The sequence below is a fragment of the Fundulus heteroclitus genome, unplaced genomic scaffold (genome assembly GCF_011125445.2).
Source record: "Fundulus heteroclitus isolate FHET01 unplaced genomic scaffold, MU-UCD_Fhet_4.1 scaffold_53, whole genome shotgun sequence".
Classification (NCBI taxonomy): Eukaryota; Metazoa; Chordata; class Actinopteri; order Cyprinodontiformes; family Fundulidae; genus Fundulus; species Fundulus heteroclitus.
Window position 1 is genome coordinate 1,781,733 of NW_023396956.1, and position 19,208 is coordinate 1,800,940.

General features: G+C 41.6%; 2 protein-coding genes across 2 annotated transcripts in view; both read left to right on the forward strand.

Annotated features, from left to right (window-relative positions):
• ccdc141 (coiled-coil domain containing 141) overlaps positions 1-7,883 on the forward strand; it is a 30,791-nt gene extending 22,908 nt beyond the window's left edge. Inside the window, exons 17-23 of the mRNA XM_036132595.1 lie at positions 810-922; positions 1,087-1,245; positions 2,493-2,626; positions 2,992-3,244; positions 3,367-3,650; positions 3,729-5,072; positions 7,334-7,883. Coding sequence (XP_035988488.1) covers positions 810-922; positions 1,087-1,245; positions 2,493-2,626; positions 2,992-3,244; positions 3,367-3,650; positions 3,729-5,072; positions 7,334-7,619 — 2,573 coding nt within the window. The 3' untranslated portion in view covers positions 7,620-7,883. The remainder of the gene's footprint in view (positions 1-809; positions 923-1,086; positions 1,246-2,492; positions 2,627-2,991; positions 3,245-3,366; positions 3,651-3,728; positions 5,073-7,333) is intronic.
• A 6,149-nt stretch (positions 7,884-14,032) lies between these two features.
• ttn.2 (titin, tandem duplicate 2) overlaps positions 14,033-19,208 on the forward strand; it is a 212,363-nt gene continuing 207,187 nt past the window's right edge. Inside the window, 3 exon segments of the mRNA XM_036132592.1 lie at positions 14,033-14,268; positions 18,212-18,315; positions 18,403-18,606. Coding sequence (XP_035988485.1) covers positions 18,225-18,315; positions 18,403-18,606 — 295 coding nt within the window. The 5' untranslated portion in view covers positions 14,033-14,268; positions 18,212-18,224.

Below are 19,208 nucleotides of genomic sequence, written 5' to 3' on the forward strand. Positions count from 1 at the left end.
AGTCTTTGCTTTTAGAGTACAGCTGATTGAGTTTATGGAAGCTTTTATTCTGAAAGGAAAGATGCCTCCCCTTTTGTTCTAACAGCTATTTAATTATATGATATCACAAGCTTTTATTTTCAAAGAAGAGCTGCCCGATCATTAGAACTTATTTTGAAAGGACAGCTGTGCGATAACCCAATGATGAGCTTTTATTCTGAAAGAGCACCTATCTGATAATTAGAGAGCGAGGGCCTTTATTTTGAAAGTACAGTTTTGTGATAACCATTTTCATTCTGAGCTCACTGCTGTCTGATCTTCATCTTAGAATATATTTTTATTGTAAAGCACAAACTTTTAATCTGAAAGTGCAATTGATTGTAAGCTTACTGGAGTTTTTTATGCTGAAAGAACAGCAGTGGGATTATTAGCTTTATTTCTGAAAGGACATCTGTCTCATTATTATCACACAGAAGTTTTTTTTCTTATATCTATTTCATTATCATATATGGCGAGCTTTTATTTTGAAATGACAACTGTTTAATCATCAAATTGAAAGAGCTTTTATATTGAAAGTGTAGCTGTCTCGTTATCAGTTTAAAGGAGCTTTATTCTTCCAGGAATCACATTTTATTTTGAATGAACAGCTGGTTGGTCATCATTTTATAGCAACCTTTATTCTGAAAGGACAACTGCATCATTAGCTGATACTGACCATCAGACTCATTATATTTCCAATTGCTATAAACAGCAAAGTGTTAAAACATCTGTTAAAAATTTTAATTTGGTCAATATAAATGGAATTAAATGTGATATTTTTGGTGTTTCAGGGGTGGAGGAGGGGCAGCGATACATTGAGAAGACAGTCAGTAAACACTCAGAGATGGTGGAGTCCATCAAAGAGCTGAGCGATGGACTGATGGAGCTGGAGGCCAAACTGAAGGTGAACAAACTCTGTTTAAACGTTCCTGAAGGTCTGAGGAGACCTGATGGTCTGTGATCCATCAGACGATGTTTCTGCCTCCTTTATTCTTTATGACGGCATCAGTTGTCTGAGCGAATGTCTGGTCAGAGCCCGGTGTGAACTGTTTGCTCTGATATTTTCAGCTGGAGAGTCTGAAACAGCAGCAGAATGATGAAGAGGAGGAGGGAGAGGAGGAAGGAGAGAGGGAACACAGGGGGCAGACAGAAGAGCAGGAGAAGAAAAAGGAAACGAGGAGGATGAAACAGAGGGATAACCGCAGCACACAGGAGGCTGCTGACATGGTAAAGACAAAAGTAACACAAATATTCAATTCAATTGTATTCATATAGCACCAATTAACATCACATCATCATCAAGGTTCTTTCCAAAGTCAGACTCCATCAGATCCTCCAGGTTGGTGAGAAAGTTTCCTCTCTAAGGAAACCCAGCAGGTTGCATCAAGTCTCTCCAAGCAGCATTCACTCCTCCTGAAAGAGCGTAGAGCCACAGTGGACAGTCGTCTGCATTGTTGATGGCTTTGCAGCAATCCCTCATACTGAGCATGCATGAAGCCACAGTGGAGAGGAAAACTCCCCTTTAACAGGGAGGAGAACCTCCAGCAGAACCAGAACCAGGCTCAGTGTGAACGCTCATCTGCCTCCACCCACTGGGGCTTAGAGAAGACAGAGCAGAGACACAGAAAGCTCAGAAGCTCACATTGACCCAGGAGTACTTTCTATGTTAGAGAAGACAGAGCAGAGACACAGAAAGCACAGAAGCTCACATTGACCCAGGAGTACTTTCTATGTTAGAGAAGACAGAGCAGAGACACAGAAAGCTCAGAAGCTCACATTGACCCAGGAGTACTTTCTATGTTAGAGAAGACAGAGCAGAGACACAGAAAGCACAGAAGCTCACATTGACCCAGGAGTACTTTCTATGTTAGATGGTAATAGAGGATGATCTGCCTCCCCTGATGATGTCACAGCTAACAGAACGCCAGACCAAGTGTACCTTCTATGAAGAGAAAAATGACAGAGAACAAAAAGTTAAAAGCTGAAATAACAACAAACAATGCAGATTGGAGAGTAGTAGGAGAACTCAGCAGAGTGACAGAAATAGACCCTGATGTCCTCCAGCAGCCTAAGCCTATAGCAGCATAACTATAGAGGTAGCTCAGAGTAACATGAGCCACTCTGACTAGAAGCTTTGTCACAAAGGAAAGTTTTAAGATTAGTCTTAAAAGTAGACGGGGTGTCTGCCTCACGGACCAAAACTGGGAGTTGGTTCCACAGGAGAGGAGCCTGATAGCTAAAGGATCTGCCTCCCATTCTACTTTTAGAGACTCTAGGAACCACCAGCAGACCTGCAGTCTGAGAGCGAAGTGCTCTGTTAGGAACATACGGGGTAATCAGAGCTCTGATATATGATGGAGCTTGATTATTAAGGGCTTAATACGTTAGAAGAAGAATTTTAAATTCTATTCTTAATATATGAGGAGAATAATATGTGATATATGATATTATTGACAGAAAGGTTTTATTTCCAGTGTGAACTTAAAGAGACGGGCCACACTCCTGAACTGATAGCTAAAATCGATAGAAACGAAGCTCCTGAAGCCACGAGGAAGCCTCCATTAGAGAAGAGTCCAAGTCAGGAGGTCTACGGAGCGACAGCCAGCAGGTTAGTAGAAACGGAAAATGTTTATCAGATTGTTCCTCATTTTAGTTTGGAACATAGATCATTATTATAAAACATTTGGGTAAAATCTTGTCCATAAACCCAAGTCACCTTTGATTTTATAGCTTTTTATACTTTTATCAACAGTAACATTGTTTTTAATGGTTTTTTTTTTTTTTTTTTTAAATGGCCATTTTTGGAATAAAAAACTAAAAGTTTTTCACTATCTAAATGTTCAACTTATCAATAAAAACTGGAGACATGAAGAAATCATTGCTACATTTGTTCAAAGCGGCAAAAAAGTGATCCAGTGTAAATATCAAAGCCAATGTTAAACTATGGCCTCACATTATTGTCTTTAACCTCAGAGAGTTACCCGGTGGAAAGTTGACCTCCTCCACCCACATCCTTACCACCTGTTCACCTGAGGATGCCAGACAACAGGTCCAAGCCACCCACAACCAATCACAGGCTGTCGCTGTGGAGTATAAGGCCACGCCCTTTCAGTCTGTCATTGGTCCGTTGTTTCCTGATAACCAGGAAGACTTTCAAAGGGAGATAGAAGGAACAGAACAACGGATGGCTTCCAGTTCCTGTGGCTCAAACACAGATTCCCTACAGGTCAGATTCAGTGGTTATATTCACCTCTATGCTGATGATACGCTGCTATATATAACAATCAACTCCTGATCTCAGGGACACGTGAAGGAGCTAACATAAAATACCACAAATTTCCTCTCCAGGAAACTCAACCAGAGGCGATGGCGGAGGATTTCTTTTTCAACGATGAGTCTGATTGCGCCTCCCCTGATGATATCTCCCTGCCGCCGCTGGCAGAGACACCCGAGTCCAACATGTTCCAGTCTGATGTGGAGGAGGGTTTCTGTTTTAGTTCCCTCAGTGTCCACGTCAGCCACAAGTGTCACGCCCAGTCAGAGCCAACGGGAACCGGTTCTGTCCAGCAGAAAGAGTCGGGGCAGACGGAAAGTTGTCCAGCTCCGTCAGTCGGTCTGCAAACCAGCACCAGGTATGTTTGAGCCATTCAGCGTAGATTTACAGTCAAGGCTCTGCCTCATGCATGCTTTATGATTCTGTTGTCCCACAGGTTCAGATCAGAGTCCAGATCCTTCACCCCGAGTCCATCTACAGTTCCTCTTACGTCACTCTTTACCAGCACTCTATGCACCATCCTGAAATCCAAGGAGCCCAGCACTGTCTTCTCACTGGACAACCCAGTCAATGTCTACGACACCATAGACTGCTCTAAAGATAAAAATGCACTAAAGAAGAGGAGTCTCTCTGGAACCCATAAACAGGATCTGAGTCAAAGTCTTCATCCACAGTCCTTTAACGGTGCAGACACTGGTGTCCACAATCACAGCGTCCCTAAAGGAGACACTGGGGTCCATGAATTCAGCCCTAGTTACACCGGAAAAGATTTACCAGAATCTCATCATGGCACAACAAGTCAGAGCCATCAGGACATGCATTCTGTCAAATATTCAGGAGAAACCACGCCTCAAAGAGACAGTCGTATTAAGACCAGTGTCAGATTAGTTTCCCAGCAGAATATTTACATCAGGTCCTCTTTTTCAGGCAATCACTGCAGCAACTCCCATTCTGATCCAGTCCCCAAGTCTGAACGGTTCTGTCAGACTTCTAGGGTTACAGACCCTGTCCTCCACAAAGACGTGACTCAGGCACAAGACGTAGACCTTCTAGAACCCTCCACAGCAATTCCCCAAAGATCAACAACTCCTCAAGATCCAAATCATTCACAGAACTCAACCAGCTCCAGAGGGGAACCAGACCAGGACGTACCGTCCTCACTTAGAAACAGAAGTTTTAGGACAAACGCCACAGACACCCAACAACGTGTCTTCAACCAGCCGTTCCCTTCAGGCCAGTCACAGACGGACATAATTTCAAACCAGGATCCCAGAGATCCACCTGAGGGCCTCGTCCACAGTCCCACACAGCCGAGGTCCGTCAGCAACGTCGGCATCTGTAGCAGCAAGCAGCGTCTGCAGGCGTCCCTGACCTCCAGCGGCTCCCAGCAGTGTGTGCATGATCCCAGCATGAGTCCCAGCTCAGGCCAGCCTGCTGCTCCTCACCCAGAGCCTCAGACCCACGCTTCACCTCACCCACTTAATCTGCATGCCACATCCTCATGTTCTCCACCCCGTCTACTAACACCGTCCCAGGATCCTGATATCTGTCTGCCCGTGGCTATCCGTGAGGAAATCAGACTTACTCCCCAGGTCCAGGGGCCTGCTCTTCCTCCTGCTCGTCTTCCTCGGCCCCCGTCAGAGTCTCCTCCTCCGAGGAAACCGTCTGAACCTGGCCTCCCCTGCTTCACCAGGCCCTGGCCTCACGCCGTGGTCATGGAGGGTTCTCCAGTGACGTTAGAGGTGGAGGTGAAGGGAAACCCAGAGCCTAGGCTCACTCGGTGGGTAGCATACAACCAGCTCCACGGTAACACTCACGTTCCTTCAGATTAACAACAAACCAGAGGAAAAAAACAGGCAGCGATTACATCTGCGGTTACCACCTGTGTAAATACATCATAATCATCCGTTTTATTACATTTATCAACCGTCTGACTGTGATGTTTGTGTCCTATGCCGCATCTTCTGAGCTAAATAACCAGAATCCTGAAAAAAAAAGATGAAAATCAAAATTTTAAATATTTCCGTTCTTCCTGACCAATTTAACTGGATGAATAAGAGGCGAATTTTTGCAAATTATTTGCTTTTTGAAGATGCAAAAGAACATGTTGCTGCACATTATAATGGTTGCAGCAGCATAAAGGAGCACAGCATGGGGGAAGAAAAGAGTGGGAGGGGTGAAACTGCTTGCTTTGGTTATGTTCCAGATCATTAGCCCCCTAAAAGTCCCAATGACAAATATTTTTTAGGTTTTCTGCAAGAATCCACCAGATTTACTCTAAAATGTTCTCGTATTTCCAAGAGTTAGGGTTAGAATTATGCGCTCTAACTTTTCTAGGGCCTTTGGAAGAGAAATAATCATACAGCCTTACAGATTCTTTACTGTGATTAACACTGGACGTGATGTTTTCCACATATTCATCTTTTATTTTATGCTAGAACCTACATACAGTGTTAGTGTTGCTAAAGAAGAAAAAGCTCCATCTTAGTCTGACATGATCAAGAAATGTGGGTCTAGTTAAAGTCTCCGTGGAGTTTCACAAAACTCTGCATGTTTACGTTTGTGATGGTAGGACAAAAAGGCGGGCATCCCATGGTTGCCATGGAGACTCGGTAAAGCCAAGATGGCGGTCTTTGCTGCAGGTCTTCACCTGGAACCTGGCAGATCTATTAACCTCCCTCGCCTTCCTCCTCGTTTCAGGTGGTTGGATGAACTCCAGCTGCTCCACAGCAGATATTTCTCAGCTTCCAGATCTATCAGCGTATTTAGAAGGACATGTTCTGGTGTTTTTCCCATTTTGAAGAGTGACTAAGATAAATCAGTCTGTGTCATTTTTAAACCCCCAGGAAACTGAAAATCATGGATTACAAATTAAAAGTGCCAAAACACCCTGGTTAACTTTGAAAAAGCTTTGCTGAAATTCTAAAAGTGCTTTAGTTTAATTTATTTTATAAGGGGCTATTTCGGATGATTTGGTTAAAAACAATTATTTGTGTCCTTTTATTATGGGGTAAGATAGCGTATGCCTACGTATCTGGATTTATAATTTATAAGTCAATAAATGTGAATAAATTTAAGATTTGTATTTGTTCCTTAACGACTCATGTGACAGCAGATGTTTCATCTGTTAGAATACAAGTTTAGAAGTTACAACTACAAGTTACAAAGTTACAACTTTGTAACAATACGTACAAGTACAAATCAGAAATTTACGAGTACGAATCTACAGCCCCCTAAACAAGCTGTTACATCCCAGTTGGTGGTGGTAATGCGCCTGAAAGTTGTTTACCAACCACCATTATACAAGAAGAAGATGAATCATCTGATGCCACGTCTCATTACCGCCACCAACTGGTATGGAGTATAACAGTTTCAGGGGCTGTAGATTCATACTCGTAAATCTTCTGTTTGTACTTGTATTTTGCAAAGTTGTAACTTTGTAACTTGTATTTGTAACTTCTGAGCTTGTATTCTCACAGAAGAAACATCTGATGTTACACTTATGTGTGAATTGACAACAAGGAGCAAACACAAATCTTACATTTATTCATGTTCATTGATTTACATTTACAAATGTTGACACCCTATGCACACGTTTTTATTGACAGTTATCTTTCCCCATATTTTACTGCCTAAATGTAGCATTTTTGTAATGTTTCCAGAGTGAGATTATACTGTGGCAATAGAAGATAGATTATGTTTTCGGCTTTTTGTACATCTTTAAAAAGGGGGGAAATTACCTTGGAGAAGGCTGTAAACCTGATAAATTGTGCTACGTAATCAAACAAACTAAAAATCGATTAACTTTAGTTTGTGTCGTTTTACAGAAGCAGTTTAAAACAAATATCACTTCAGATGATTTTCACAGCTTCGATCAAAGACTGAACCCAGGTGGATCTGCTGCCAACAAACAGCTCATTTTAATGTTTGTTATAATTTTGTGCTTTAAACTTAACAACCAGATAAACACGAGTTTGCTTTTTCACAGAGTGAGTTTGCTTCGTGCACCATAACCCCCTCCTCTTCCTCACATGTGATCAGGGGCCACAGCTGCTTGTCCCGCTGTCTGACCACCTGTCATCATGGTCGCTGCAGGTTCACACATGAGGGGGCGTCCCCCCGTCACACGGACCGGGACCAGAACCGGGACCAGAACCGGGACCAGAACCGGGACCGGGAGCAGTCCCAGCCGTTGGCAGGAAGCAGCAGCGGTGTTGGGGATAAATGGCTGGTGTTGGAGGCGCTGGACGTCATCATGGAGGACTGGAACACCTGGTTTGGGACTCTGTGTGTCCTGCTCTGGCTGCTCTACCTGATTTTACTCTGACCCCCCGCTTGTCCAACTCTGACCTTTTTATTTCTGCTGGATGCATCGGGGATTTAAGAAGATCCTGATATGTACAATCTGAGCTGCGCCAAACTGATTTCAGCTTAATTCATTTCTAAGTTTTTATCAGGTCGCCATTTAACTCTGAAGGCATGTCATTCTGAGTTAAACTGGCTGTTTATAACCTGAGATTTGATAAATCATGTAATTAAGGCACTGTTTAGGCACCTTCTGCTGTTGAATAAAATCCTATTTAGTGAATCATTTACTGTGCAGATGACTGTTTCCTGCAGGTAGCTTCAGACTGCCTGCTGCAGAGGCATCCAGGGGCTTTTTTCTAATAAATGAGGATTAATTTCAGTTTAAACCAGCAGTCAGCAATCTTTTCAATTCCAAGAGCCAATTTGCGACATAATAAAATTTGTCTAGAGCTGCAAAATAGTTTGTAAGTATGTACTAAATAAGTTTTTTATTTATTTTTATTTATTCAGGAGAGCTGCAACAGCATATCTAAGTAGTTGCAGGTTTGTGGTGAAGCAATAAATTAATAAACCCAGGATGTGGTAATCTAAAAAAAAAAAAAAAAGATTACAGGAGTTTTAATGGTAAAATCAGCCTTTTTTTTAATATATTTGTTTGATATGTTTGGCATGAAAATAAACACAAACATGATGACTGAACTAATTTCTTCCCACAGGAACTTTTAAATGCAGCAGCAGTAACTGAACAGAACTCCAACATTCAAGGTGATTTGCAGCAGACTTTACGGTGTCAATGAGAAGTTAATTTAGAAATTACTCAAAAAAGAAATCTGAAATTAATCAAAGATACGTTAGGTTTGTGCCTCAAACAAGCCAGTTTTCTGTTTACCTTGTTTAAACTGGCAGGTCTATGATAAAACCGATGATAAAACATAAGTTGTTTGTAATCTGTTCAGTGTTTCTGATAATGATTGCTGCAGAGAAACTCAAGCTTTCCTCTATTTTCACTCTGTCCAAAGAAATCTGACGCCGTGTGATGAAAGATGCAACCAACGCAAAAGTCTCATTTCCACACTGCTGTCTGAGATCTGTTGTTTCAGCATCGTTCTGCTTGGACTGTTCTGAGGAACTGATCTCAGGCAGAACCATTTCATTGCCAAATAATACAGAAATGTACCTTAACATTAGTGTTCAGACAGCAGTCCACAAACTATCAATTAAGGAGCTTATTTAATTGTTTTAATGGCAAATGATTATTGATCAAGCTTAAATGAGTGAGAGCCCCCTTTAGTCAGTACTGACGCCCACCTCCACGCCACTGAGACGTCAACGCTGCCATCGCTCTGAGGAGGTTCAGCAATATTCAGAACGGTTCAGGTTCATTAAATTTATGACAGGATGTTGGTACCTGCAACTTCAGGTATAAAACCACCTAAAACCTTTTCAAGCTGCATCTTCAGAGGTTTTTCTTCAGCTGCTCTGCAGATACAGGAGGAACCAGGAGGGACCCAGAGCATTCTGGGAGTTCTCAGCAGGTGAGTCGATGACATCATCAGAGATGTCCCAGGTTATGTCCCATCTTTTTTTTTTACCCAAACCATCTAAAACATATCGGGAATAATGTTTGTATACTGCAGGTGTTCCTCGTTGGGTTTTAGGTGCCTCCTGTTATTTATAAGGAGTGACTCTGTTCACATGAGTTCTGACTTTTTTTTAGCTTATTCATTTATTCAGCTCACTTTGTAGTTAAAACAAACAAACACACTGATTGATTGATTTAAGGACGTATTACTGAAAAGGTTCCTGATATTTAGGACTCTGCTAAAAAAACATTTTCTAAGTATTTTTGGGTGAAAACAAGTGTTTACATTGTATTTTCCAGTCTGTCTCTGATTATTTAATGTCCAAAATACCTTAGATTCATATGAAGGATGCGCGTTAGATCTCATCCAATCACAACTAAATCAGCTCAGACTGCTAATCAAGGTAAGAGCTACGTGGGCGGGGGTCCAGGAAATCTCAGGTTCCGTAAAGTAGGAAGTAAATAATATCATAAGAACACTTTAACCTTCTTTACACGGCGGAACACACCTTTAGCGCCAGCGACTTAAAGTTCAGTCACGTTACGGAGAATTGTTTGAGTGCTAACACAGTAAGGACTCAGTCATGGTTTCTGAAAACTGTAAAATACCGACTAATTTTAGTGATGTAGGTGTAAAATATTAAATAAAAAGTTTTTCCCCCGCGACCCCATGAGGGACTAAGCGGGTCAGAGGATGGATGAAAATGTTTTTCTGCATGATTGGCTTTATTTTCACTCGTATATTTAACTTTATCATGCAAATATTAAATGGATCGCCGATATTTTCTCCAGGTGCATTGTGGGTAAAACTCACCACCAACCGTCAACCTTCGGTAACTTGGCAACGGATTGTAAACTAAGCGGAGCATTTTTAACGGCTAAACTTACATGAGCGCTTCATATAAGCATAAAAGTGGAGCGGCAAAACGAAAATAAAAGGAAATAATAGAGCAAGGAAAAGGTAAGTTACAAAAACTGGACATATATTTTGTTCACTGTCCAGGAGATGAAGGTGATTTATTGGTTGGCAGCGATTCAGCCCCACCTGAACACAGCCACGGAGGAAAGTTAATTGCTAAACTAACAATTACTATTTAAAATGTGAGTTCTGTACACTGTTGGTGACTGTGACTTTGTTTGTTTGTTTGTTTTTCCAAAAAACTTTATTTAACCACTGTACATTACATCAGGTACCAGTAGAGAACAGCATTCACAGAAAGTGTGTAAAGCATATCCTAATATAGAAGAAAAGCAAAGTTAAAAGAAGAGGAAACAATAATAATAATGATAATAATAATAAAGGGGCAGCATTATATTATGTATAGATTCAAGAACAGGCCATTAAACCTGCAGATAAATTTACTCAAAAAAGAAAATTATCAGCATATTTCGCTCTTACAAATTCTAAAGATTTTACATAAGATTTTGTCTAATTTTTCCAATGTTGGTGACTGTAAATCTTGGTGATATATAAGCCAAAAGCCCAGGCTTTTAGCTTATATATCCTGTTCTCTCTATCTGCGGTATAGCGGTGATGATTTATTTAGACATAAATAAAAACTAAATTAAAAAACTCAAAGTACAGCATAATTGTGAGGAGGAAGGAAACTTACTAATGGGTTTCCCCCTTAATGGAGTCCTCCTGCGGGATTTAATCTCTGTAAATCCAGCTGTTCTGTGAAAGCATCAGAGCTCAGCTGATGTAGAGAAGAGATGTAAAGATGGTCTAAGGAGCCCAACCTGACTGAAGGTAACTAATCCAGGACACAGTAGATTCAAATTTAGTTACCCTTTTCTGAACCGCTGGTCTACTAGTTGTAAATCATCATGAATGCAATCTTATACACTTTTTTACAAACAAACAGTTTTATTATTTAACATGGTGTGCCCACAGCATCATCAGAGACCACTACCACCCGGCCATCACCTCCTCAGACTCCAGGGAGGTGTTTCAGGGCAATAAAGTCAAAACTAACGGACTAAAAAATTGTTTCTACCCAAGAGCAGCTCTAATTCTAATTCTAATCTGTAGCAAATTATACACTGCAAAAAGAGAACTCTAAGTAAGTAAAATATTCTTGAAATTTGTGTATTTTTTCTTGATTTGAGCAAGTAAATACAAACCGGATTCCAAAAAAGTTGGGACACTAAACAAATTGTGAATAAAAACTGAATGCTCTCCCATTCATGTCTAATACAGGCCTCTAACTGTTCAATCGTCTTGGGCCTTCTTTTTATGATGCGCCAAATGTTCTCTATAGGTGAAAGATCTGGACTGCAGGCTGGCCATTTCAGTACCCGGACCCTTCCCCTACGTAGCCATGATGTTGTGATTGCTGTAGAATGTGGTCTGGCATAATCTTGTTGAAAAAATGCAGAGTCTTCCCTGAAACAGATGACGTCTAGATGGAAGCATATGTTGTTCTAGGACCTGAACATAGGTTTATGGTGCATTTATGGTGCCTTTCCAGACATGCAAGCTGCCCATGCCACAAGCACCCATGCAACCCCATACCATCACACTGCAAAAACGGATGAAAAATAAGTAAAATGTTATTAAAGTTAGTGTATTTATCCTTGATTTGAGTAGGTAAATAAGATTATCTGCCAATGGAATGAGTATTTTGACCCCTAAAATAAGATAATTAGACATCCTGCACTTGAAATAAGATTATGGAGACGAGTTATTACTATTTTAAGTGAAAAAATCTTATTCCATTGGCAAATCATCTTATTTACCTGCTCAAATCAGGGACAAATACTCTCATTTTAAGAACATTTTACGTATTTCTAGCTCTGTTTTTGCAGTGCATTGATGCAGGTTTCTGAACGGGGCGTTGATAACAGCTTGGGTTATCCTTGTCCTCTCCGGTCCGGATGACACGGAGTCCCAGAGTTCCATAAAGAACTTCAAATCGTGACTCATCTGACCCCAGAACAGTCTTCCATTTTGCCTCACTCCATTTTAAATGATCCCTGGCCCAGTGCAAACGGCTGAGCTTGCTTAGAAACGGTTTCCTCTTTGCGCTGTAGAGTTTCAGCTGGCAACGGCGGATTGTGATCACTGACGATGCTTTCTGGAAGTATTCCTGAGCCCATTCTGTTATTTCCTTGACAGTTTAAGGGCCCGGAGATCATGAGCATCCAGTAAAGTTTTACGGCCTCGACACTTACGCACAGCGATTGTTCCAGATTCTATGAATCTTTTGATGATGTTATGCACAGTTGATGATGATAACTTAAAAGTCTTTGCTATTTTACGCTGGCCAACACCATTCTGGTATTGCTGCACTATCTTTCTGCGCAACAATGGTGGAATAGGTGATCATCTTACCATCTTGGCTTCAGAGAGACACTGACACTCTGAGAGGTTCTTTTTATACCCAATCCTGTTGTCAATTGAACTAATTAGTGTTAGTTGGTCTTCCAGCTGTTCATTATATGCTCAATATCCTTTCCCCTGCCACTTATTGCTACTTGTCCCAACTTTTTTGGGATCTGTAGACACTGTGAAATTTTGAATCAACTTATTTTTCCTTTAAAATTTTACATTTACTCAGATTAAACTTTTGAGCTGTCATCTATATTCTATTACGAATAAAATATAGACATTTGCCATCTTCAAATCATTGCATTCAGTTTTTATTCACAATTTGTTTAGTGTCCCAACTTTTTTGGAATCCGGTTTGTAAGACTGTTTGCCTTAAAATAAGAACAATTCATTTCCATGATCTTATTTCAACAATAATATATTAGATATCATCATCTTAGATATTTTTTTAGAAGATATTTTTTGAGACAGACTGGTGACCTGTCCAGGGTGAACCTCTCTCCCTGTGAACGCTGGACATAGGCACCAGCACCCCCGCAACACATTAGGGATTATGGATCTTATTTCAAGAGCAGGATATCTAATTATCGTTATTTTGGGGTAAAAATACTCATCCAATTGGCAAATAGTCTTATTTAGCTGTTCAAATCAAGGAAAAAAAAAACAGTAATTTCAAGTAAACTTTACTTACTGATACTTTTAGTTCCCTTTTTAAAGTGTAGACTTGTGAAGAAATTATTTTCCATTTCTGAGGCAGTTGCTTTGTGCAAATTCTTAGATTTTGCTTACAATTTTTACCATTAATTTAAATTATAAAGACCTTTACAGTGGATTCCCGTCTCAAAGTGTTGGGGTAAATTGTAATGTTATTTATTTTATTTATATTTGTAGCGTACTCTGCACATCATGGCAGCATCATGCTGTGGGATCTTGACGGTGAAGCTGGTCAAAGCTGATGGGGCTGGAAAAGACTTGAGGCTGGAGCAGAGGTCCAACTTCCAGCAGGACAGTGAGGGTAAGCGAGATGTCAGGGAATATTTTATATTAAAGCATGTGATAACGGCCTAGTCAAAGCCCAGACCCAAGGCCAAGTGAAAACTGATTTTAAATCTGCATCCAGTCTGACTGAGCTTGAGTTATTTTACAAACAGGACTGGACAGAGATGTAAGTCTATGGGTGAAGACACTTTTTACCATTTTCTGCACCAGAGGCTGTTCCTAGTATTAGTTCTGAATAAAATAGAAACGGAGAACATCGGCTTCACATTTTTATTTGTAAAAATAGTTTCACGTCGTTTTCACATCCCGTTAGTTCTGCTTTATCACGTGAATTTAGGCTCCGACTGAACCCGATTCCTCTGAATGAAGCAGATTTCTCCTGAGCTCCACTCTTGATTTCTGTGCAGCAGCTGTGATGACTCGTATAAAGTGTCTCCTGATCGTCCCTCCCAGGATGCCCTGCAGCTCGGCGGAGGACCGACCAATCAGAGGCCCCTCCCCGCGTGATGTCAGCGGCGTATAAAGCCCCCGGCGGGCGGTGGGCAGCCCTGAGCAGAGTTCCCGGCCTGGACGCCTCGGCTGGAGGGACTGCTGTCAGGAGGGAAAACAGAACTACACGGCGCCGGCCTGTAGTTTTGTTTTTTTCTGCGCCGCTCAGCTGCTCTACTGGACTTTCTGACCCGTTTCTGGATAAAGATTTTAGATTCCCTGCACCCCGCCCTGCTGTGGGCCCCCCAGGCATCCTTGTGCCGACAGGTGAGTGTCAGAGTTTTAGTTGTTGGCCCCCGGCGGGACAGACTCGGGTCCTGATTTTGGGTTTTCGCCGTCCTGAGGCGGTCTGCCACTCGCTGCTGGAGGTGATGCAGACATCCCAGAATAGCTGCTGAGCGCGTCCCACCGGCTGATGGCTTTTTAAGGGAATCAGCAGCAGGGCTATCAGCTCTCAGATATGTGCCTCACATGGTGTCTGTCAGTCAAACTGGGGGCTGGGGGGGTTATTTATAGTGCCTGGTGTCCTGTGTTAACTAACAGACCCCCCCATAGAGCTGAGCTGGCTGATTGACAGTAGCAGCGCCTCAGAGGCTCTTATTTTGGAGAGCAGCAGCTGCAGGAGAACCTTCTGATGATCTGAAACCTGGAGGTGGGCTGCAGGGTTCTAGGCTCTGATCGTCTGCTGAAGGTGGTTTATTTAAACTGTTTTTCAGTTGCTTCCTGCTCTCCAAAGGGAACCTGATGATTATTTAATGTGAACAAGGGAAATTAAGACCAACTTTAATGAGCTTCTTTGACCAGAAACATGTTTTGTTTCTGCTGAAACTCAGATTGTTTCTGATTTATTTATCAGAATAAAGAGCGAGGGATCAGGACAGCCAGATTACTTTTATTTAATACAACTAACATCCCAACCAGGATGACTTTAAATATCAGAAAGTTAAAAAAAGACAACCTACTGTTTTCTTGTTAATTCTTCACAGTGGTCTTTATAGAAGAGACAGGAGAACCAACGATGGACCAGAACATTCACAACCTGATGTTTCCATGTTTGTTAGGTTTAATTTCCCTCTGGGATAAATACATTATTTTTTAATTAATTGTTTTAAATCTGACTGGACCAGCTGGTCATGAGCTGAGCCCAACTGTAGGGGGCAGCGTTCAGAAATAAGACTTAGAATAACTTGAGTTGACACTTAAAATAACAAATAATTTAATTTAAAGTTGAAAAATCTAAAACAGTTAAATGGATAATAACAGTATGATCAGTTAGATTACTTTATCATTGTGAATGAGTCTAAGTGAGTTTAACTAATTCTTCACCATCAGTCGTTCCTCGTGCTGCTCGGACCTGATGGGGTGGGTTCTGCCCAGTCAGAACCAGTTCTGCTCCTGGTTCTGGTTCTGGAAACCTGCTGTAAGGTTTGACCCGCTGAATCAAAACAAAATAGATTCATATAATATAAATATAATTTAAATAGCAGCTCACATCAGTTCTGATAACGAAACACTTTTTAAAGCAAAAACATCTAAACTGAGTAAAAGTACAAGAAAAAAATCCAGTAAAGGGGAGAGAAATGATAAATAAAATGATCAGAAGAAACCAGAGATGCACTGATTTGGACATTTTGGCTAATATTGATAATTATAATGATAATATTTAGCGATATTATATATATTTTTCCACTTGTTATACAGTGTGAACAAATGACCACTTTTATTTCTCTGCTTTAGTTGGACATACACGTCAGATTTATATATACGAACAATACTGATATATAATTAAAAAACATGAGATGTTAATAATGATATGTCCTGCATCCATAGAAGAAACTTTTAACTACAAAACAGTCTGTGGTTGTCATTAAAAACACAGATTCACTTTAATAAACTGTGTTTAACGGAAAACGGAAAACGGAAAGGTTTTGGTGCCAAGTTTAAGGTGGAATAACAAGTTTAAGGTGGAATAACAAGTTTAAGGTGGAATAACACCTGATGATTTATGAATCAGTGATAAATAAGTGAGGCTGTTCATATTAACCCAGAACCAAATATTATTAAATCCGCTGAACGTTCAGAACCTGAAGAGCAGAACCTGATTTTGACTCTGTGATATGAGGGAAGAATTGGGTCAGCCTTCTGGTGTCCATTTAACCAGACATAACAGGACTAGTCCAATCATTTACCCAGAATGTTCTTAGAATCTAACGGAACCGCTGAGGCCCAAACATAAATATTCAGGGATGAGCAGAACGATCCCGGTCCAAACAGACCAACTTAAGTCTGAGTCAGAGCCTGTTTGTACACATTTCAGTAACAAGACAATGCAAAGTGCTGTAGGATTAAACAGGACTGTGCTGCGTGAATCAGAACCAGACGGGTCCACATTGGTCAAAACCCAACTGGTCCATTTTGAGCCGAACAAGAACCATTTAGATCAAAGCAACGACTTATCGATGTTTCTGAGGCGGTCTCTGCGTGTCGAGCATCATCCCTCCCTACCTGAGAGGTACCGGGTCCATGAGGGGAACCCATGTGTTCTCAACCGGTTCTGGGTCTGGACGGGTCCAGAAACCCTCTGCAGATCCATCCGGATCAGACGCCAGAACCACCCCAGCTGCCGTTTTTCCGTTCGGGTTTTCCAGGTTTCTGGAGTTTTTCGTGTTCCTGTTAAATCGGGACGCGTTCTTATTTCCAGCCCAGAGTCCGATTTAATCTGTGCTGCTGACTAGTGCTGGGCAATATGGCTGAAAAATACAATCTCCTATTTTATTATAACAAATCCAATTAATCAAAGAAATGTTCCTCTTTTCATTTAACAAAAAAAAAAAAAGATTTTTTAAAAAAAAACTTGTTTTTATGTCAAGCTGTAAACAAGATGGCCGCCCTTCCGCTGTAAACAATGAAGATAAAACTAAATGTTTGCTGCTAGTGTTACACAATGAGCTGAGAACAGGCTTCACTGCACATGTGTAACTTTAAACTAACTTAAAAAAAAAAAGCAAATTGATAAAAAAGTTTCCTTTTTACAATATTTTGACAATATATTTTCAATATATTCAGCATTGCTTCTCTTCATGGAAGCCCAACGAGTTCATTGGCAAAATAAAATCCATATTTTCCAAAAATGTAATCCTAAAAATTTTAAATTGAAATTTCATTGTGGGGTTTGCGCCACACCCCTTTTTCTCCTTGTACATGCTGGTTTTCTCAGGGTACTCCTGTTTCCTGTGGCACATTCAGGGTTTACCTGCTGACACTCAGCAGGATTTTGAAGTTTAATAACTTTGTGAACATTACAGCAGCTGCTCTTCTTCTTCACTGTAAGAATAAATCCTTCGTTAGAAGTCTCTAAACTGATCCAATAAACTCTTGACATCATAGTTAATCTTAATTGAGATGTTCACACCTGTATGGAGAGAAAAGGAGCTCATTTTTCTCCGCCTGCGACTTCCTGTTGCTGTGTTTACAGATTAAATCTGACCAATCAGCATCAGTCTGCTATTTAGTTCATACTCTATGTTGCAGATCCTGACTAAAACTAAAACTTATCGTATTATTAACGTATTCTTGCTATAGTGATACTTTTTGTATTTGTGACTTTTATAATAAAAACAGTTTACTTTTGTTTCCTGTAGAAACAAATAGAGAAACTTGATGAAACTTTGATTCAGGGTTTTAAGGTTTTCATGAAATCAGTTTAATTTTTAATGATCCAGATTTGACAGTTTCTGTCTCAGCTGGGCGTTTTATTTCAAATATTTTTCAACCATTTAGACACAAAGTTTGTCTTCATTATGCTTCCATTTTTTTTTTATTCTAAGCATTTTGCTAAAACTGTGGGTATTCTAGTATTTCTGCTTAGAGCTGAACTCGTCTGCTGCTCTTAATGTAAAAAGTCTGTTGATTCCAGTCTGAGGGGTTCATGTTTAATTAAATAAAATAAATAAAATAATTCAGCTGTAGGTAAAATTAAAGTATGAACATTTCATCCTTAAACTGAAAATGTTAATCTGATTACCAGTTGATAATAAACCAAAGGTCCAGTTTCCTGATGGTTTTATCTCACGTTGAGGTCATAATAAAATCAAATGGAAAAAAATAGCAGCGCCACGTTTAGTTTTCCCTTTTCTAGTCACGACTGAGACCTAAATGTCAGGTTCTGCTTGGTTCTGCTTGGTTCTGACGGTTCTGTGTTCTTCCTCAGGGTGCCGACCGTGATGTCAACACAGGCGCCGACCTTTACTCAGCCGCTGCAGAGCGTCGTGGCACTAGAGGGTAGTGCCGCGACGTTCGAGGCTCAAGTTAGTGGTAAGACGGGCGGGAGGCGCGGGGCGACCGGGTCGCCGGCCGGGAGGTTCTGACGGCTCACCTCCCGGTTCTGGTTCTCCTCCGCAGGTTCTCCAGTTCCTGAGGTGAGCTGGTTCCGTGATGGCCAGGTTCTTTCCGCCGCTGCTCTGCCCGGCGTTCAGATCTCGTTCAGCGACGGCCGCGCTGTTCTGAGGATCCCCGCTGTGAACGCCGCGCACAGCGGACGCTTCTCTGTGAGAGCCACCAACGGCGCTGGACAAGCCACGAGCACCGCCGAGCTCCTCGTTACAGGTGAGACTGGCACAGGTGAGACTGGGACAGGTGGGATGGAGAGACAGGTGGGATGGGGAGACAGGTGAGACTGGGACAGGTGGGATGGAGACAGGTGAGACTGGGACAGGTGGGATGGAGACAGGTGAGATGGGGAGACAGGTGAGACATAGAGACAGGTGAGATGGAGACAGGTGAGACTGGGACAGGTGGGATGGGGAGACAGGTGAGATAGAGAGACAGGTGAGACTGGGACAGGTGAGACTGGGAGACAGGTGAGACATAGAGACAGGTGGGATGGAGACAGGTGAGATGGATAGACAGGTGAGACTGGGACAGGTGAGATATAGAGACAGGTGAGACTGGAGACAGGTGGGATGGGGAGACAGGTGAGATAGAGAGACAGGTGAGACTGGGACATGTGAGACTGGGAGACAGGTGAGACTGGGAGACAGGTGGGATGGGGAGACAGGTGAGACTGGCACAGGTGGGATGGAGACAGGTGAGACTGGGACAGGTGGGATGGAGAGACAGGTGAGATGGAGACAGGTGAGAGTGGGACAGGTGGGATGGAGACAGGTGAGACTGGGAGACAGGTGGGATGGAGAGACAGGTGAGACATA